This window comes from Episyrphus balteatus, chromosome X, assembly GCF_945859705.1.
Source record: "Episyrphus balteatus chromosome X, idEpiBalt1.1, whole genome shotgun sequence".
Classification (NCBI taxonomy): domain Eukaryota; kingdom Metazoa; phylum Arthropoda; class Insecta; order Diptera; family Syrphidae; genus Episyrphus; species Episyrphus balteatus.
Window position 1 is genome coordinate 4,562,326 of NC_079138.1, and position 14,964 is coordinate 4,577,289.

The 14,964-nt window shown below is 29.9% G+C and overlaps 1 protein-coding gene across 6 annotated transcripts in view; it reads right to left on the reverse strand.

Moving 5' to 3' along the window:
- Nucleotides 1-1,668: 1,668 nt before the first annotated feature.
- Nucleotides 1,669-14,964, reverse strand: part of LOC129920502 (paired box protein Pax-6) — a 113,580-nt gene continuing 100,284 nt past the window's right edge. For 4 of the 6 annotated variants that reach the window (XM_056001777.1, XM_056001778.1, XM_056001776.1 and 1 more), the window contains 4 exons: nt 14,671-14,753; nt 3,885-4,288; nt 3,608-3,810; nt 1,670-2,299 (listed from right to left, as the gene is read on the reverse strand). In XM_056001777.1, the coding sequence (XP_055857752.1) occupies nt 2,184-2,299; nt 3,608-3,810; nt 3,885-4,288; nt 14,671-14,753 (806 nt within the window). In that variant the 3' untranslated portion in view covers nt 1,670-2,183. Of the gene's footprint in view, nt 2,300-3,607; nt 3,811-3,884; nt 4,289-14,670; nt 14,754-14,964 lie in introns of all 6 variants that reach the window. The other 2 variants (XM_056001779.1, XM_056001780.1) reach the window with 2 other exon arrangements.

A 14,964-nucleotide genomic window follows, 5' to 3' on the forward strand; every position in this document is an offset into this window, starting at 1 on the left:
TGTGTATGTGTGTGTGTGTGTGTGTGTATGTGTTGTCCTTAGCTTTAAGAAAATTCATATTTTTTTCAAATGTCAAATTTTCTTTTTCTAACGATCAATAAGGACTTAAGCCTAATAAATTTACATCGAACACAGGGTGATTGACACAAATGGGGAGATTTATATAAATGAAGATCAAATTGCTATGTATTAATTTTTTTTTTTTTCTGTGTTTGTATTGTTGATTCCCCAAGGTGAAAATCTTAACTTGGATGACTTGGCGTGGAAACAAGAATAAAGGAAATCCTTAAAATATATATTTTAAAATTGAAAAACACATTATTAGTATATATAAGAATAAGATGCGATGTTTAAAAGCGATCTAGGATTTTTAAATCGTATTTAATATTGCTTGTCATTTATTGCTCATATTCTTGCACACACTAAGTCCAAGTAACACTTGATGTAACTATTTAAATACACGTCTTTTGGTTTGTTAGTTTTTTGTTTTTTTTTTTTTTTTTTTTTTTTCCTAAATGAGAGAAAACAATATTTATTTTTTCAACATGAACAATTAAAGAAAATGCAAATTGTTATTTAAATCATATTTGTTTTTGTTAGTTTTTAAGACACAACTGAGTTTTTTTTTTGTAAATTTATTTTTGTTTACTTTGTTTTTGCTTATTATAAGTACTTTTTACAGTAATTCGTTTTGGAGTTAGGTGTGTGTTTTTTTGTTTACAAAAAAAAAACTATGCAAATTACCGAATCCAGCAGATGAGTTTCGTTAACAATAGAAAAATTGAAATTGCTTCTAATTCTAACCGATAAAATAGCTTGCATAAAGTTGTTTTAAATTGCAGAATTGGTACACAAATTCAATTTACTTTAATCATTATCAAATGAAACTATTTTAAAGTGTATTTAACCAGCTCTTTTTAAAATCCTTGTAAGGATTCAAACTTTTATAAATAAACTATGAAAGCTTACAGAAACAAAATTAGCATCGGTAAAGCCTTATAGAAGTAAAATTGTTAGTTAGAAAAATCAAATCATTTACATACAATAAGAGAAACAAATTGGACAATGGAAGCATACGAATAGCACATTTTTAGAATTCGGTATAATTAAGATAAATAAATGAAACGGAAAAGTGAATAAAATAAAGAATTCGAAAAAAACAAAAACTATTGACTGAAAACTGAGAACAAACTTACCATTTTTTTTTTTTTTTAATTTCCATAAACGAATTTCATCATCACTAAGCTTTGAAAATTATTTTATTTATTTTTAAAATTTTTGTTTATTATTCAAAAGTAGGATTTTTGTTTTTAAATTCCAGATTAAACTCATAAAAAAAAAACCTTTGACTTAGATCACTAGCATTAGACTTAGATAATTCTTTTTTTTTTTTTTTTTTTTTTTTTTTTTTTTTTAATTCGATAAATTATGTTAAAACTTAAAATCTAATTTAAGCTAGCATTAATTGCATTTATTAAAATACAAATACGATTTATTTATATAATATATACAAATTTATGTATATAATAAATAACAGAGAAGTAAATTAAAATACAAAAAGGGTGCGGTGGGTACTTATAAGTTAAGATGCAGGGAAGGAATTATATAAAAAAAAAAAAATTAAAATTAGCTCATTTATAACACAGTTTTTTTTTTTTTTTTTTTTTTTTTAAATTAAATTATGATGCTTTTTTGTGTATTATTTTTTTTTTATAATATAATTTTATATATATATATATTTTTTTTTAGTTTTAAATTCGTTTCTTAAAAATTTTGTTACATTTTACTTATGGTGCCTCCTCGTGTGGATGCTGTTGTGGATCACTGTGATGAATTGTGTGATGAAGCAAAGCTGGATTTGTGGTGGGGTGATGTTGCTGTGAATGGTGTAAAGATTGTTGCAATAGATGATGGTGATGTTGTTGTTGCTGAGCAAGGTGGTGTTGCTGTTGTTGTTGTTGTTGTTGCTGCTGTTGTTGCTGCTGCTGCTGCTGCTGGTGAAGATGAAGGTGGTGCTGGTTGTTATTTGTTAGACCTAATGGTGGGGTGGATGGTGCTGCTGAGGTCGGATGAGGTGATCCTGTATTGATGTTATTGGTGGTTGTTGTACTATGAGGTGATCCAGGGGCAGCAATTGGGCTAACCTGCGATAAAATTTGTGGAGGCAGCCCAAAAAGTGCGGATCACTGGAGCCGTGGCCAATAGTTGGCGCCAAGGTCAGCGCCTTGCGATGGGATTTGTACGGGTACAGAAACTCCGGCAGAGATGACACCTAAGAAAAGAGAGGGATGAAAGGGGTCTTTATGATTTTTTAAAATGCTTCCTTTTAAATTTTGATATGTGATGGGTTTAAAAAAAAGTCACTGACTTAGACTTTTAAACACTTGATAGTTTAATTTGGATAAACTTAGATTTATTCCATTTTTTTTTTAAATTTTATAGTTGGGTGTTAAAAAAATATATATTTAATGGAAAATAAGTTTTCTCTGTCTGTTATAAGAGGATTAAAATTATGTATTTTAGTCAAAATCTTATGACAAATTTATTTGAAAAATTAAATAAAATACATGATGTTCTTTTTAGATAAGCATGTTTATGATACTTGAAATAGTAGGTACTTGATTTAGTTTCAATGCCAAAATTTATTTGTGTTACGGGCGTTACATAAAAAAATAAATTTTCAAATGAGAAATTCAATTAATTTATTTTTCAGAATGTATTTGAATGTTAACTTTTCTGTACCTTCCTTTTCAATGTGATGATTTAATTGCGTTACGGGTGTGACCTAACAAAATAGCTAATTTTCAAATGATTAATAAATTAATTATCAAATATAGGATGTATTTAAAGCATGCTTATGATACTTGAAATAGTAGGTAGGTACTTGATTTAGTTTCAATGCCAAAATTTATTTGTGTCACGGGCGTTACATAAAAAAATAAATTTTCAAATGAGAAATTCAGTTAATTTATTTTTCAGAATGTATTTGAATGTTAACTTTTCTGTACCTTCCTTTTCAATGTGATGATTTAATTGCGTTACGGGTGTGACCTAACAAAATAGCTAATTTATAAATTAATTGTCAAATATAAGATATATTTAAATATTAATCTTTAAGTACGTTCTCTTTTGCAATAAGACAAAAAACAAAAAAAAGATTGAAAAACCATCAAAAATATTTGTCACGGGTGTGACAATTTGTGACGTATCTTATTTTTACCTGATGGAAAAGTCAGAAGGAGGGACAGGTATGTGTTTGACTAGTATATGTACGTGACGTCATAGCTACTAAAATATTTATGGAATTTTGACAAATAAGGTATTAAAGAAAGCATCTTGCTCGTCTGTTAGTAAATGCCACTTCTCTAAAGGCTTAAGTGATACATTTTTTTTTTATTACTGTACAGTGGCTCAGTAAATAATTCACTAAAACCCCCAAAATAATAAAATCAAAAAAGAAATTAAAACCTGATAACTCAAAAATCAAGCTTAAAAAAAGTTCTACTATATGTACATTTTTTTTTTTTGATTTTTATGCCTCAAAGAAAGATGTGGTTGTGTTTTGGCGAGTTATATAAACAATATTATAAATGAATAAAATATTTACCAGTACTACTCGCACCAGAACCACCACCATATGCTGCATGCTGTGGTGGTGGCTGCTGATGGGCTGCAGCCGGATTACAGGGTGTACGTGAATGCGCTGCATAAGGTGAGCCCAAAGAGAGCGGATCATGAAACATATACGGGTAACTATCTCTCTGCTGAAGACATGAGGTTGTCATTGAACCAAGCGATGATGTCATAGAACTGCAAATATTTACAAAATAAATAAATTAAATCAAAAAATTATTATTATTTTTTTTGTTTTGTATGATAGTTACCTATAATTTTCCGCCATTGTCGCAATAGGCTGAGGAATTGATGAGTACATAGAGTTGAAACCTGAATTAAGTGGCAAACGAGGTGCGACCGCTTGTAAAAGTGGACTTGCTGAATTCGTATGACCGCTAGGATTAACGTCTGAAGCTGTACCACCAGTTCCATTACTGCTAGCTCCTCCGCCACCGCCACCTCCGCCATTTGTATTTTCACCAACATTATTATTTGATGCATTGGCTGCTGATCCACCGCCACCACCAGTACCATTATTACCACCATTGGCACTTCCACCAGTACCACCTGTTCCACTGGATCCATTGCCACTTGAAACATGATCAACGGAACGACGTTGGGTTCGTAGTTTTTCCTCTCGTCGCCATTTAGCGCGCCGGTTTGAAAACCAAACCTGTTGAACAACAACAACAACAACCCTATTATTATTATGAACAACAACAAAAAGCTAACAATCAAAAATATGATAAACAAAAAAAAAAAAAAAAAAAAAAAAAAAATACAAAACAATACTAAAAACCAAACGAAAGTTGTTTAAATAAGCAAAAACTCAATAAGTATAATAAATAAATCCATGCGCCTCTTGTAACACACTTTGTGTCAACTGTCAAGCGTTTATTACTTCCTCTGGATATGCGTCGGCGGCGGAGAAAACAATTTGCACTCGAGAGCAATAAAATCCATCAGCAGAGTGCGAGTGCCCCCTTGGAAGAGTCAGTTGTTATCAGAAATCATAAGCACTTAACGGATGTCAACCCTTCTTCTTCGTCGTCTTACTTTTTTATTTTGTATATATTCTCCCAGGACTTTTAGGGATATTACTACTCGTTATAGTATTTTTCCCGTCTCTCGAGCTCATTCAATAAAAGTCATTCCCCGGTTTAAAGGGTCAAAAAAAAAAAAAAAACAAAACAAATGGAAACAACAATTTTTACTTTTGTCATACGGACAAGTGGAATCAATAATACGATTTTGTTAAGTCACCCTTATTCATTTATCCATAAGGATACACATTACAAATTATGGCTCTTAAACAACAAAATTCATCTTTCTTTTGCTAAGGCTGATATTAAAGTTAGAGCCTGAAAACTCGCTTAACGGGCACAGAGCACGCAGCGCGCTGCAATTGTGACAGCGACGGAACGGACGGGACGCGTTGACAGTCCTTTCAATCCATGGAAATAAGTGTATATCAAGTGTTTACACTCCCGTGAGGGCGACATCAACAAAATAATAAAATATTATTACGATGTTAGGCATCATATAGTCATAATTTTATATTCTCAACTTCCATTCCCATCCCTCTTTACTCTAGCTTGATTATGATGCTTGAATAAGATGGTAACGTTCGGATCGGTTCGGTTCGGATTCGGGCTGTTTGTTTTTGTTGTATATAGTTGTTATTTATTGAAAATTCACTCACTTCGATGATTTATGATGATGTTCCTTCCGTTTTTTTTTTTTTTGAAAACAATAATGAAGAGATGAGTTGCTGTACCTACTCTACATTTGGGAAAGGGGGAAGCATATTTTTTTTTTTTTACTGTTTTGCTTTACAAATTGTTCTTGTTTACTTGCACTTGTTGTGTTTGCTGATTCCTAATTAATAGCAAGTTCTTTTGCAAATATTTGTTCAAGTGGAGTTGGACTTGTGTGTTTATATTGTGACATTGTCGTGAGTCGTTTGAGGAATAAATTATTTTTTTTTTGATTAGTTTGGTGTTAGAAATGCAATTTTACAAGTTTTTCAATAAACAGTTAAATTGGGGGTTGATAAATAATCCTATACAAGATTAACTTACTGCAAGTTAATAAAATTATGCCTACTTGATTCGGATTTGCAATTTACAACTATCAATTTATTTCTACATTTAGAAAAGTTATGAAAACTGATAATGAAGAATAAACTCTCGAGATTCTGCGAAGTGATGCCTTGAAGACTAAAAGTACACATACATATGGGTCAAAATCATGGAGGTGGGAAATTTCGATGACCGACTTCTTGAAAAATCAACTTTGTTTAGCCCTAATTTGTCTGCTCATGAATGGGCACAGCACAAAAAATGTATATTTTTCAATTTACCGCAAAACCCCAAAAATTAGTTTTATTTATTTTCAAATTTTAGCCCTGTAATGTGTAACACTACTTATCCAATACAAAAAAAAAAATCGGTTCACTTGGTTCGGTTGATATTTGGAGCACAAACTGCTAAAATTCATTTTGGCTATTTAGGAAATTCAATTAGTAGTAATTTTTTTTGTAAATTTATGTGTGTCCTAGTGACAGATCAAACAAAATATTTTTTACAATTTTGAAATGATTTCATGTTTTAAATTTCTATATTTTTATCCAATAAAAGCTCTGGTTTATTAAATTTTGTTTTGTCTCAAATTATAGTTTGGTTTGACGTTTTACAATTGTATATTGTAGTGTGTGTGAAAATGTATGTGAATCCGTCTCAAAAAGAGATTTGAAAAGATCGAATCTTCCGAAATCTTCCGGAAAAGTAGCAAATTTTTTTCAATGCAGATTGAATTTTTGGTTGTTTGGAATTCGAAATAAGGTTATTAACACATTTTTGTAAGTTTTCAGTAGTATTTTAGTTAGTAAAATCAGTTTACTTTTAAACTTTCACTTCAGAACTTATGTAAGTAAGATTGTAAAAATGCTCACTTCTGTATTGCACCACAAAATTAGTTTTCAACTCCTTCAAACTTTTTTCAATAAATATTTCAAAATGGCCTTTTAAAAATTCGGCACTTCAAAAATTAGGCTTTTAAGAAATACGGCTATTTGCCAATACACTTGTGGCGACATCTCAAATTTCATCGCTGAATTTTCAATTTATTTGACATTAATTTAAGTCACTCATTCTTTAAAAATTTCATTCATTTCTTTTAATTTTATTACCCGTTAGCAGTGTGCATTAGATTATAATTTCATCTTAAAAGCCAAGTAACATGAAGTCAAGTCCAACTTAAGACAGTTGAATGATTTTAAACCCCAAATATTGAATTTGCTTATATTTTGACATCAGCGTCACCTTCCGGGTCCAAATATAAAAAAAAATTGTCTCGAATGAACCTTATCACACACACACAAAAATTCACAAAAATCTATACAGTCTTTCGGACTCCAAATATGGAATTTCACTATAACTTGACAACAGCGACACCTACCGGGTCCAATTATAACACAAAACCTGTCTGGGATGGACTTTATCACACACACAAAAATTCACAAAAATCTATACAGTCTTTCGGACTCCAAATATGGAATTTGCATATAACTTGACAACAGCGCCACCTACCGGGTCCAATTATGAAACAAAACCTGTCTCGGATGGACCTTATCACACCCATGAAATTTCAGAAAAATCTATCAAGTCGTTTGGAAGGAGTAGGGTCACAAACAAACGCACAGGAGAATTAGATATATATATAAGATACTAAGATAGTAGGTCTTAAATAAATCAAATATAACTTTATTTCTTGGGACAGAGACCGATTTTTACAAAAAAATGATTTTATGCACCTCCGAAACACTTAGGCCATAAGTAATTTTTTTAACTTTTTTTTATAAAATTGTTTATTACAGCCATACTTAGATAGGATACTGAGTAAATATACCCAAAAACTGCAAAATTATGAGTGTAAGACTACATTTTTTATTCAGATTCTAAGAGCGTTCCCGGAAATGACGTTTTGACCTTAATTTATTTTTATTTTTTATGTCACAAAGTAAAACGAAATATTTTTGAGGAGATTATATTTTAGTGGAATCGATTTCACCAACAAATTTAAATTTCATTCTAGCTATACCCCAAAACAAGCGTTCCCGGAATGACGGTTAACCCTTTCGAACCCAAAGTATGAAAATCAATATTAAAAAATGTTTTTTTCGGTATTATCGGGTCAAAAACATCACAACTAAGAAATATGAATAGCAAAAAGTTATTTTCCAAAATAATAAATAGCAAAACTAATGTGTTATTCTCATGTTCAATGTAAGTAACATGCACTGCCTATCACCACCAAAAAAAGTCGGAGAACTGAGAAAATAACTTTTTATGAAACTATAATGTATGCTTCTTCTTCTAAGCAAAAAAAAAAAACAAAACACTTTCTGCATTAAGATTTTTTATATCTTTTTTTCAAAATTATGACCATATTTAAAAAAAATTTTTTTTGCAAAAAAAAAAAAATGTGAATTTCAGTCCCTTTTTCTATAGAAAAAAAATTAAATGTATGATATTAAACTAACTTTTTGTAATAATCCAGTAACTAAGCATTATTATCTTTCAATTAAGCCAACAAAACCTAAAAACTTGTTTAATATAATATTTTTTACGAATTTTTAAAAAAATGTTACATGAGAGTAACGCTGGGTCCGAAAGGGTTAATTGATGTAGGGTACTTAAAAATGAAACTAAAAGTATTTATTGATGTTTGGGCTTAAATGATCCGTTTTATAGATGCAATTAATTAAATAAAAAAATTAATTCATATTTTACCCAACGTTTCGCTAGTAATTTCCAGCTTCTTCAGGGGTTAATATTTATTATCTTTAAAAACAAATTATAAAAATTGTGGTTTTAGTCTATTATTATGAAATCAGTTGAAAATATTTTAATTATTTAAATGGTTAATTATTTTGTCTATAGCACTTACTTTTTTTAATGAATTTTGAGATTTACATTATTTTAAATAAATTAACATTTAATAAACAACACATTAATAATTTAACATTCATTGGACAACAAAACTTAAGCCTAATATCACTTCTTATCACAGATCAATTGTTGTTACTTATGGCAACACTATATATCGAGCTGATATTGTCTAGGTCTTCTTTATGATTCATTGTTGTTGTTGATTTTTGTTGTATTCGCAGACTTTCCAATGTATAGCGAGTGGTGGTGCGGTTTTCTTTATCTAATATTGTTACATTGTCAAAGTCTGCGAGATGATCATTCTCTATCATATGCTGCGAGAGTGCTGTAGCTGATCTCTTCTTTCTTATGTCAGCTTCATGTTCTGATAGTCTTACTGCAAGCTTACGTTTTGTTGTACCTATGTATACCATGTTGCACATGCTGTTGTTGTTGCCTTTGCATGGTATTTGATATACTACATTATGCTGATCTGTTTTTTGTGTGGGTGGTTTTGTTTTTGTAAATAATTAACCATTTAAATAATTAAAATATTTTCAACTGATTTCATAATAATAGACTAAAACCACAATTTTTATAATTTGTTTTTAAAGATAATAAATATTAACCCCTGAAGAAGCTGGAAATTACTAGCGAAACGTTGGGTAAAATATGAATTAATTTTTTTAATTTTTTTATTTAATTAATTGCATCTATAAAACGGATCATTTAAGCCCAAACATCAATAAATATAACGTAAAATATATGATCAAATAAATAAACTAATAAACTAAAAGTAGTTTCTAACATATATTTTATATATTTATCCATAAAAAAAGGTGTGGAATGACAAATCTATATAAAATTAACTATAAAAACTGCTTGCAGCACTCTTTTGTATCTTTGATGATTAAAATATTAATAAATGTTGGTATTATGCGTCATTTTTCTTGGGACAACTTTTATCAATGTATAAAAAATAACAAAAATTAATTTTTTTGTAAAAGTACAGTACAGTGTTGCCAGAATATTTTCGAGGCAAGGAGCCAAGATTTTGAAAAATCTTGGAGCCAAAAATAGCCGCTTTCAATAATGGTCCAAAAATACGCAAAAAACTTTTGTGGCATGAGATTTAAAGTTTTTTTTTTTTTAATTTTCAAATAACTTTTGCTTATCAGACTTCAAGTATAATTTTTTTTTTTTTCATTTTGTTGATATATTCTGGTTTTCATGCTCTTTTATGGGCGTAAAATTAAATTTTAAATGAAAATCAAATGAAAAATGTATGCAAATTGTGTGTCTGTTCATATTTTTGGTGGATTTTTGCTATAAACTGCCTTGATTTTGAAGGAGCCGTTAATCGCCAAGTTCAAAATGAAAAGAGCCAAAAGCGAGTTAAAAGTTCAAGGAGCCCGTTTGGAGATAAATAGCCGGCTCTGGCAACACTGATAAGAGATGTACCAATTAATAAAGAGTATTGTGTATATTTAGTGTGAAGAAAAGAAATACTCAAAAAATAATTAACTTTTATGTGATTTTAAGCCATTTGATTTTTAGTTTTTGAGTTATGGACATGCCCGGGAACGCTTTTTTTTGGGTACATTAGATGCAATAAAAAAGTAATGGAAACTTTTCTAACCGAAACAAATTGGTAAATAAGTAAAAAGATTTAAATAAATGTTATTTTGATTTAAAAAAAAAATGCCTGGACATCAAATTTTCCACCTCCATAATTTTGACCCATATACCCTTAAAGATGATAGCCGGAAGGCATAATCTTCCAGCAGGACACAGCTTACATCGACCCACAGGAGGTAATTTGTGAGAAATCCTTAAAATTGTGATAAAATATACTCAAAATAACACAGCAAAAATTGCCAGATTGCCATCAAGGGTCTTAGAATTCGCCAGAAGCAACACACAGAAAATAGCTTAGTTCGATCCAAAGCTGTATTCAAGCTAAATAAAGCTAAACTGGAAGTTTATAGATTTAGCTATATCTCCAAAATAAGACAAAAACATCCCGAAAGCTCTATAAAGAGAGAAAGGGCAGATTGAACGGCAAAAAGTTGATGAGATGCAGTGCACTTTTAACAGAAAAAAAAAACAGAAAACAGAAAAGCAGAATAAACGCTTAAACTCTGGAGAGACCATAAACCGGCTACTAAATGGTGGAAAAATCAAAACAAAAATCTACACATACGAGCGGTCAGGAAAAGTCAACCTGGAGGATTATTTAGGGCACCAACCACCAACTGGACGAACGTTTGGTAGCCATTTCAAGATAGCAAGAGCTGATGGACTAGAGGCTAAGCTTTTCAAATACTCAAATACTCTTCATTACCTATTCATTGATTTCAAAGCCGTGTAAAACAGTTTCTACAGAAACAAGCTATCTAAAGCCATGTCTAGTTCTGCGCCGTCAATATCAACAAAGACAAAACATAAATATTACCAGAAACAGAAAAATCTCTCTCCCTTGAGCAACTTAAGTGCCCTTATAAAAGACTCCTATCATTCTAGTTTTACTTTATGGTGCAAACCTGAGTAAAAACGAAATCCCGCCGCAGCACCACCACCGCACGGTTTATTTAGAGCCACCGCACCACAGCCGCACCATTATCAAAATGGCAATGGTGCAGAGGTGTGGGATCGAACCCTGCGCTGCCTAAGGCCACATTCTTTTATCCATCCCTCAGCTTGGACGCCACCAAGCAACTCAATTCACTGTACCAATAAAAACTCTTTCCTAGCTTTCTATTCCTTCTAAATAGTGCCGTGCAGTGTGCATTTAAAAGACCTTAAGTCTTAAAGGCATATAGTTAAAACTATTATTTATTATAATTTTTTATTCCGCCGCACCACCGCGCGCCGCCGCACAGTGTGGGATTTCGCGAATTTAGCGGAATTTAATTCGAAAAATGACTTGTCTTGTTTGATGCCAAAACCGGTTTTTCTTAAAGCTAATAGATTGTAGAAAGTGATAACAAAAGCATTGATAGGTGGGGATCATGTAAACAAAAAAAAAATAGCTTCGAAGTTGCAGTTGGCGATTTTTTTTTCTGTTTATTTGGTGAAAGAGATTACTTTGCTCTTAATTTTTTCTCGTGCGTTTGGTGTGCGTTTTAATAAAAGTTTTATTTTTTTTATATTTTCTAAATATCAAGGTATAATTATGTAAGTCATTTTTTATTTCACAGGGTGTTTTACATTTTTGTTTTGGTGATTGAAGTTAAAAAAATGTGTTTTTTTTCGATTTTTGTACCTTTGTTATGGCAAAACTTTAGTTATTCCGCGTTATTCCGCTTAGAGACAATATTCAATGCAAAGCTTGATTTATTATCTATCAAGAATCACTAAAATTTGACACCCCAATTTTGTTATGATATATATTTTTTTTTTTTTCTAAATGACCATCAAAAAAAAAAAATGATGGCATACCGTAAAAATCGAATAACTTTTTGGTATTTTGTTAGAAGAAGAATGTTATAAAATTAGAAACTTTTTTTATTTCACAGGGTGTTCAAAAAATTTGTGAATTTGATTTTAAAATAGTTCCAATAAAAATACAGGGTGTTCAAATTCAAAGTTAACAGTAAGAAAAAAAAAAAGAACTAAGTTATTTTAAAAATTAAAAACGAAAACTATAAATTAATAATAAAAAAAGTATTACATCTGATAAAGGGTGTTCCAATTATAATAATAAAAATAAATTAATTTAAAAAAAACAATTGTTTATTTTTCGAGCAATAGTGCCTTTAACGCGTATTTTTCACAAAATTTGATATTTGATACTTTGAAAATCGGTATTAAAATTAATTTTACTTGTTATAAGTGCTGTGTTTTGTTATTGTGTGTATATGTACTGTGGAGTATTAATTTTCGTCTTTTTATAATGTGGTATGTTATTTGAATAATTAGCAAACTATCCTTTTAAATTACAAAATATTTCGGTATTATATAATTTAAAGAATGTCTTTCCAAATAACAAAGAAGGACATATTTGATGTTTGGGTCTCAAAAATAAAAATTAAGCGCTTTGAGGCAGTTATGTCATTTGTTTTAAATGTTTTTGGTAACATAACGTTTTCTGAAGAAGCAGTTAAATCATTAAAGCCGTCTGTGAGGACAACTTGTTTTAAGTTAGATCAATTATGGTCAAAAAACAGGAACCGTGAAAGCTTTGAATGCAAAAATGCTTCCTGGCTCAGTGGCTATTTAGTAATACCACAGCAAATTTTTTACGAAATTCCTTCCCCTTCGAATTCTGCAAGTGTGGGTAGACCTAGAAAATCATTTAATGAGTGCTGTGAAAAAATGAAGGAGAAGAAAGCACAAGGCCTCTTAGACTCATTTAGCTTTGAAGAAATTTCAACTGCATATGCAGTTAGTTTGCGAAAAAGTGGAAAAAGGAATTAGTAAGGGTGAAATTGTTTACATTAAAAACAAAACATATAGTAAAAACAATTAAATAAATTCAAATTGGCTTTTTATTTTACAAGAATAACACGATTGGTAAAAACAAATTGTCTATTCCAGTTAAACTGATTTTTTTTCGACAGGAAGTTTACGGTTCTTTTAATTTTTGGTATCCTTGATGATGTATGGCAGAAAAATTTCGTGACAGAACACTTACCAATTTAAAAAAAAAAAACATTGATTGTGCATAAATAAAGCTACGTAATTTAAAACATCCTTTGAAATAGTATCTTGTACGTTTTAGTAGCCTTTTACAGAATAGTTTCTTTAGTTCATAAACAACGTCATTGACATATCGGTTTGCAAAAAACCTAGTCAATTCTGATAATAATTAACTTTTTTCTTTATTTTATTCATATTTGTCATAAAATTAAACAATAAATCATTCCTCAAAATTTTTTTTTTGTAAATTATGATTTTCAAAAAAAAGTACTTTTTGGTGAAAATAACCTGTCACTTCAAAGCTCATTTTACAAAAACTTAAATAAAATATCACCAAAATGTGAATTACATTTGATTGTATACACATATTCAATGAACTAATCACAAAAAAAACTACAACAAAATTTAAAATGCAAGCGTTATTAATTTTATTCCGCTAAATTCGCGAATTCCCACACTGTGCGCCGCCGCCGCCCGTACCCTATCCGCATCATGATCAAAAATTTCTATTCCGTGTTCATTATTTTGACATTAACAACATTAACTGAAATTCCGTACAAGTTGGTGGAGCGGGTTTTTTTTATTTATTTTTCGTATCCAAATCGCAATGCATACGGGTCATAAGAAAACTATTGAAATCAGTGAGCATTGGTTTGGATACGAATATCTTCTAAACGGTTAAAGCAATCAATTTCATTCCAAGGAATTTTTTGTAGAACGTTTAAGCCCCTACAAGAATATATCTTGCTAATTTAAAAATAATGAAGTTTCAGTGAATTAGAAATTTTTTAAAAATATAAAATGTTTTTATATTTTTTTGTTAACTTTGACCTCGAATATCTTTAGAATGGTTAGATTAATTAAAAAAGTTAATAAGACCTTTTTTGTGGAACAATCAATTTCCAACAAGAATATGTCTTGCGCGTTTGATTATTATAATTTTTCAATTTGTTACACAATTAAGAACAAAAAACGAATTTTCAAAGATTTTCTCGATTTTTGGACCTCAAATATCTATTCAACGGTTAGATAAACGAAAAAATTGTATAAGGCCTTTTTTGTAGAGCGTTCAATTTCCTACAAGAATATGAAAAGAAATTCGCTAAAAAGTCAATTAATAAAAAAATTATATTTTTTTAGTAGAAGCTTGATGTAAAAATGGAAAATTGCAAAGCGGAGGACCTTCCCATTAATATAAAGAGCTCATATTTGGTGTGTATATTCTAAAGTTGTCTAGCAATCGATTTTTCGGAGTACCAATTCAAAAAAAAGAATTTCGATTTTTTTGACCCACCCTAGTGCTTATTGCATAATTTTTTTTTTTTTTTTACAAATCTTGAACGTTATTCAAGTAAGTCTTTATAAACACAGCTGAATCGCACATGTATACGAAATAATAATAAATTTAAATAAATAAAGAACAAAAAATAATAACAATTTATAAATAAGCAACCCAAGAACAAAAACCAAATGAAAAACAAACCTGAATACGTGCCTCTGGTAAACCGATCTTTTCAGCTAATCTCTCCCTTGCAAATACATCTGGATAATGGGTCCTTTCAAATTCTGTTAAGAATAAAGGAAAAAAGAAAAAAATTTTAATTAATAAGTAATTAAATACAAAATAATCACCACTCTTATTGCGATTAACAACAACTATCAATTGATAGTTGATAAAAGTTTAAATTACAATATTTTATTTATATCAAATGTTTTAAAAACACAGAAAGTTTACAGAATCGCAATATGGGTGAATATCTTTTTTTGAAAAAATATC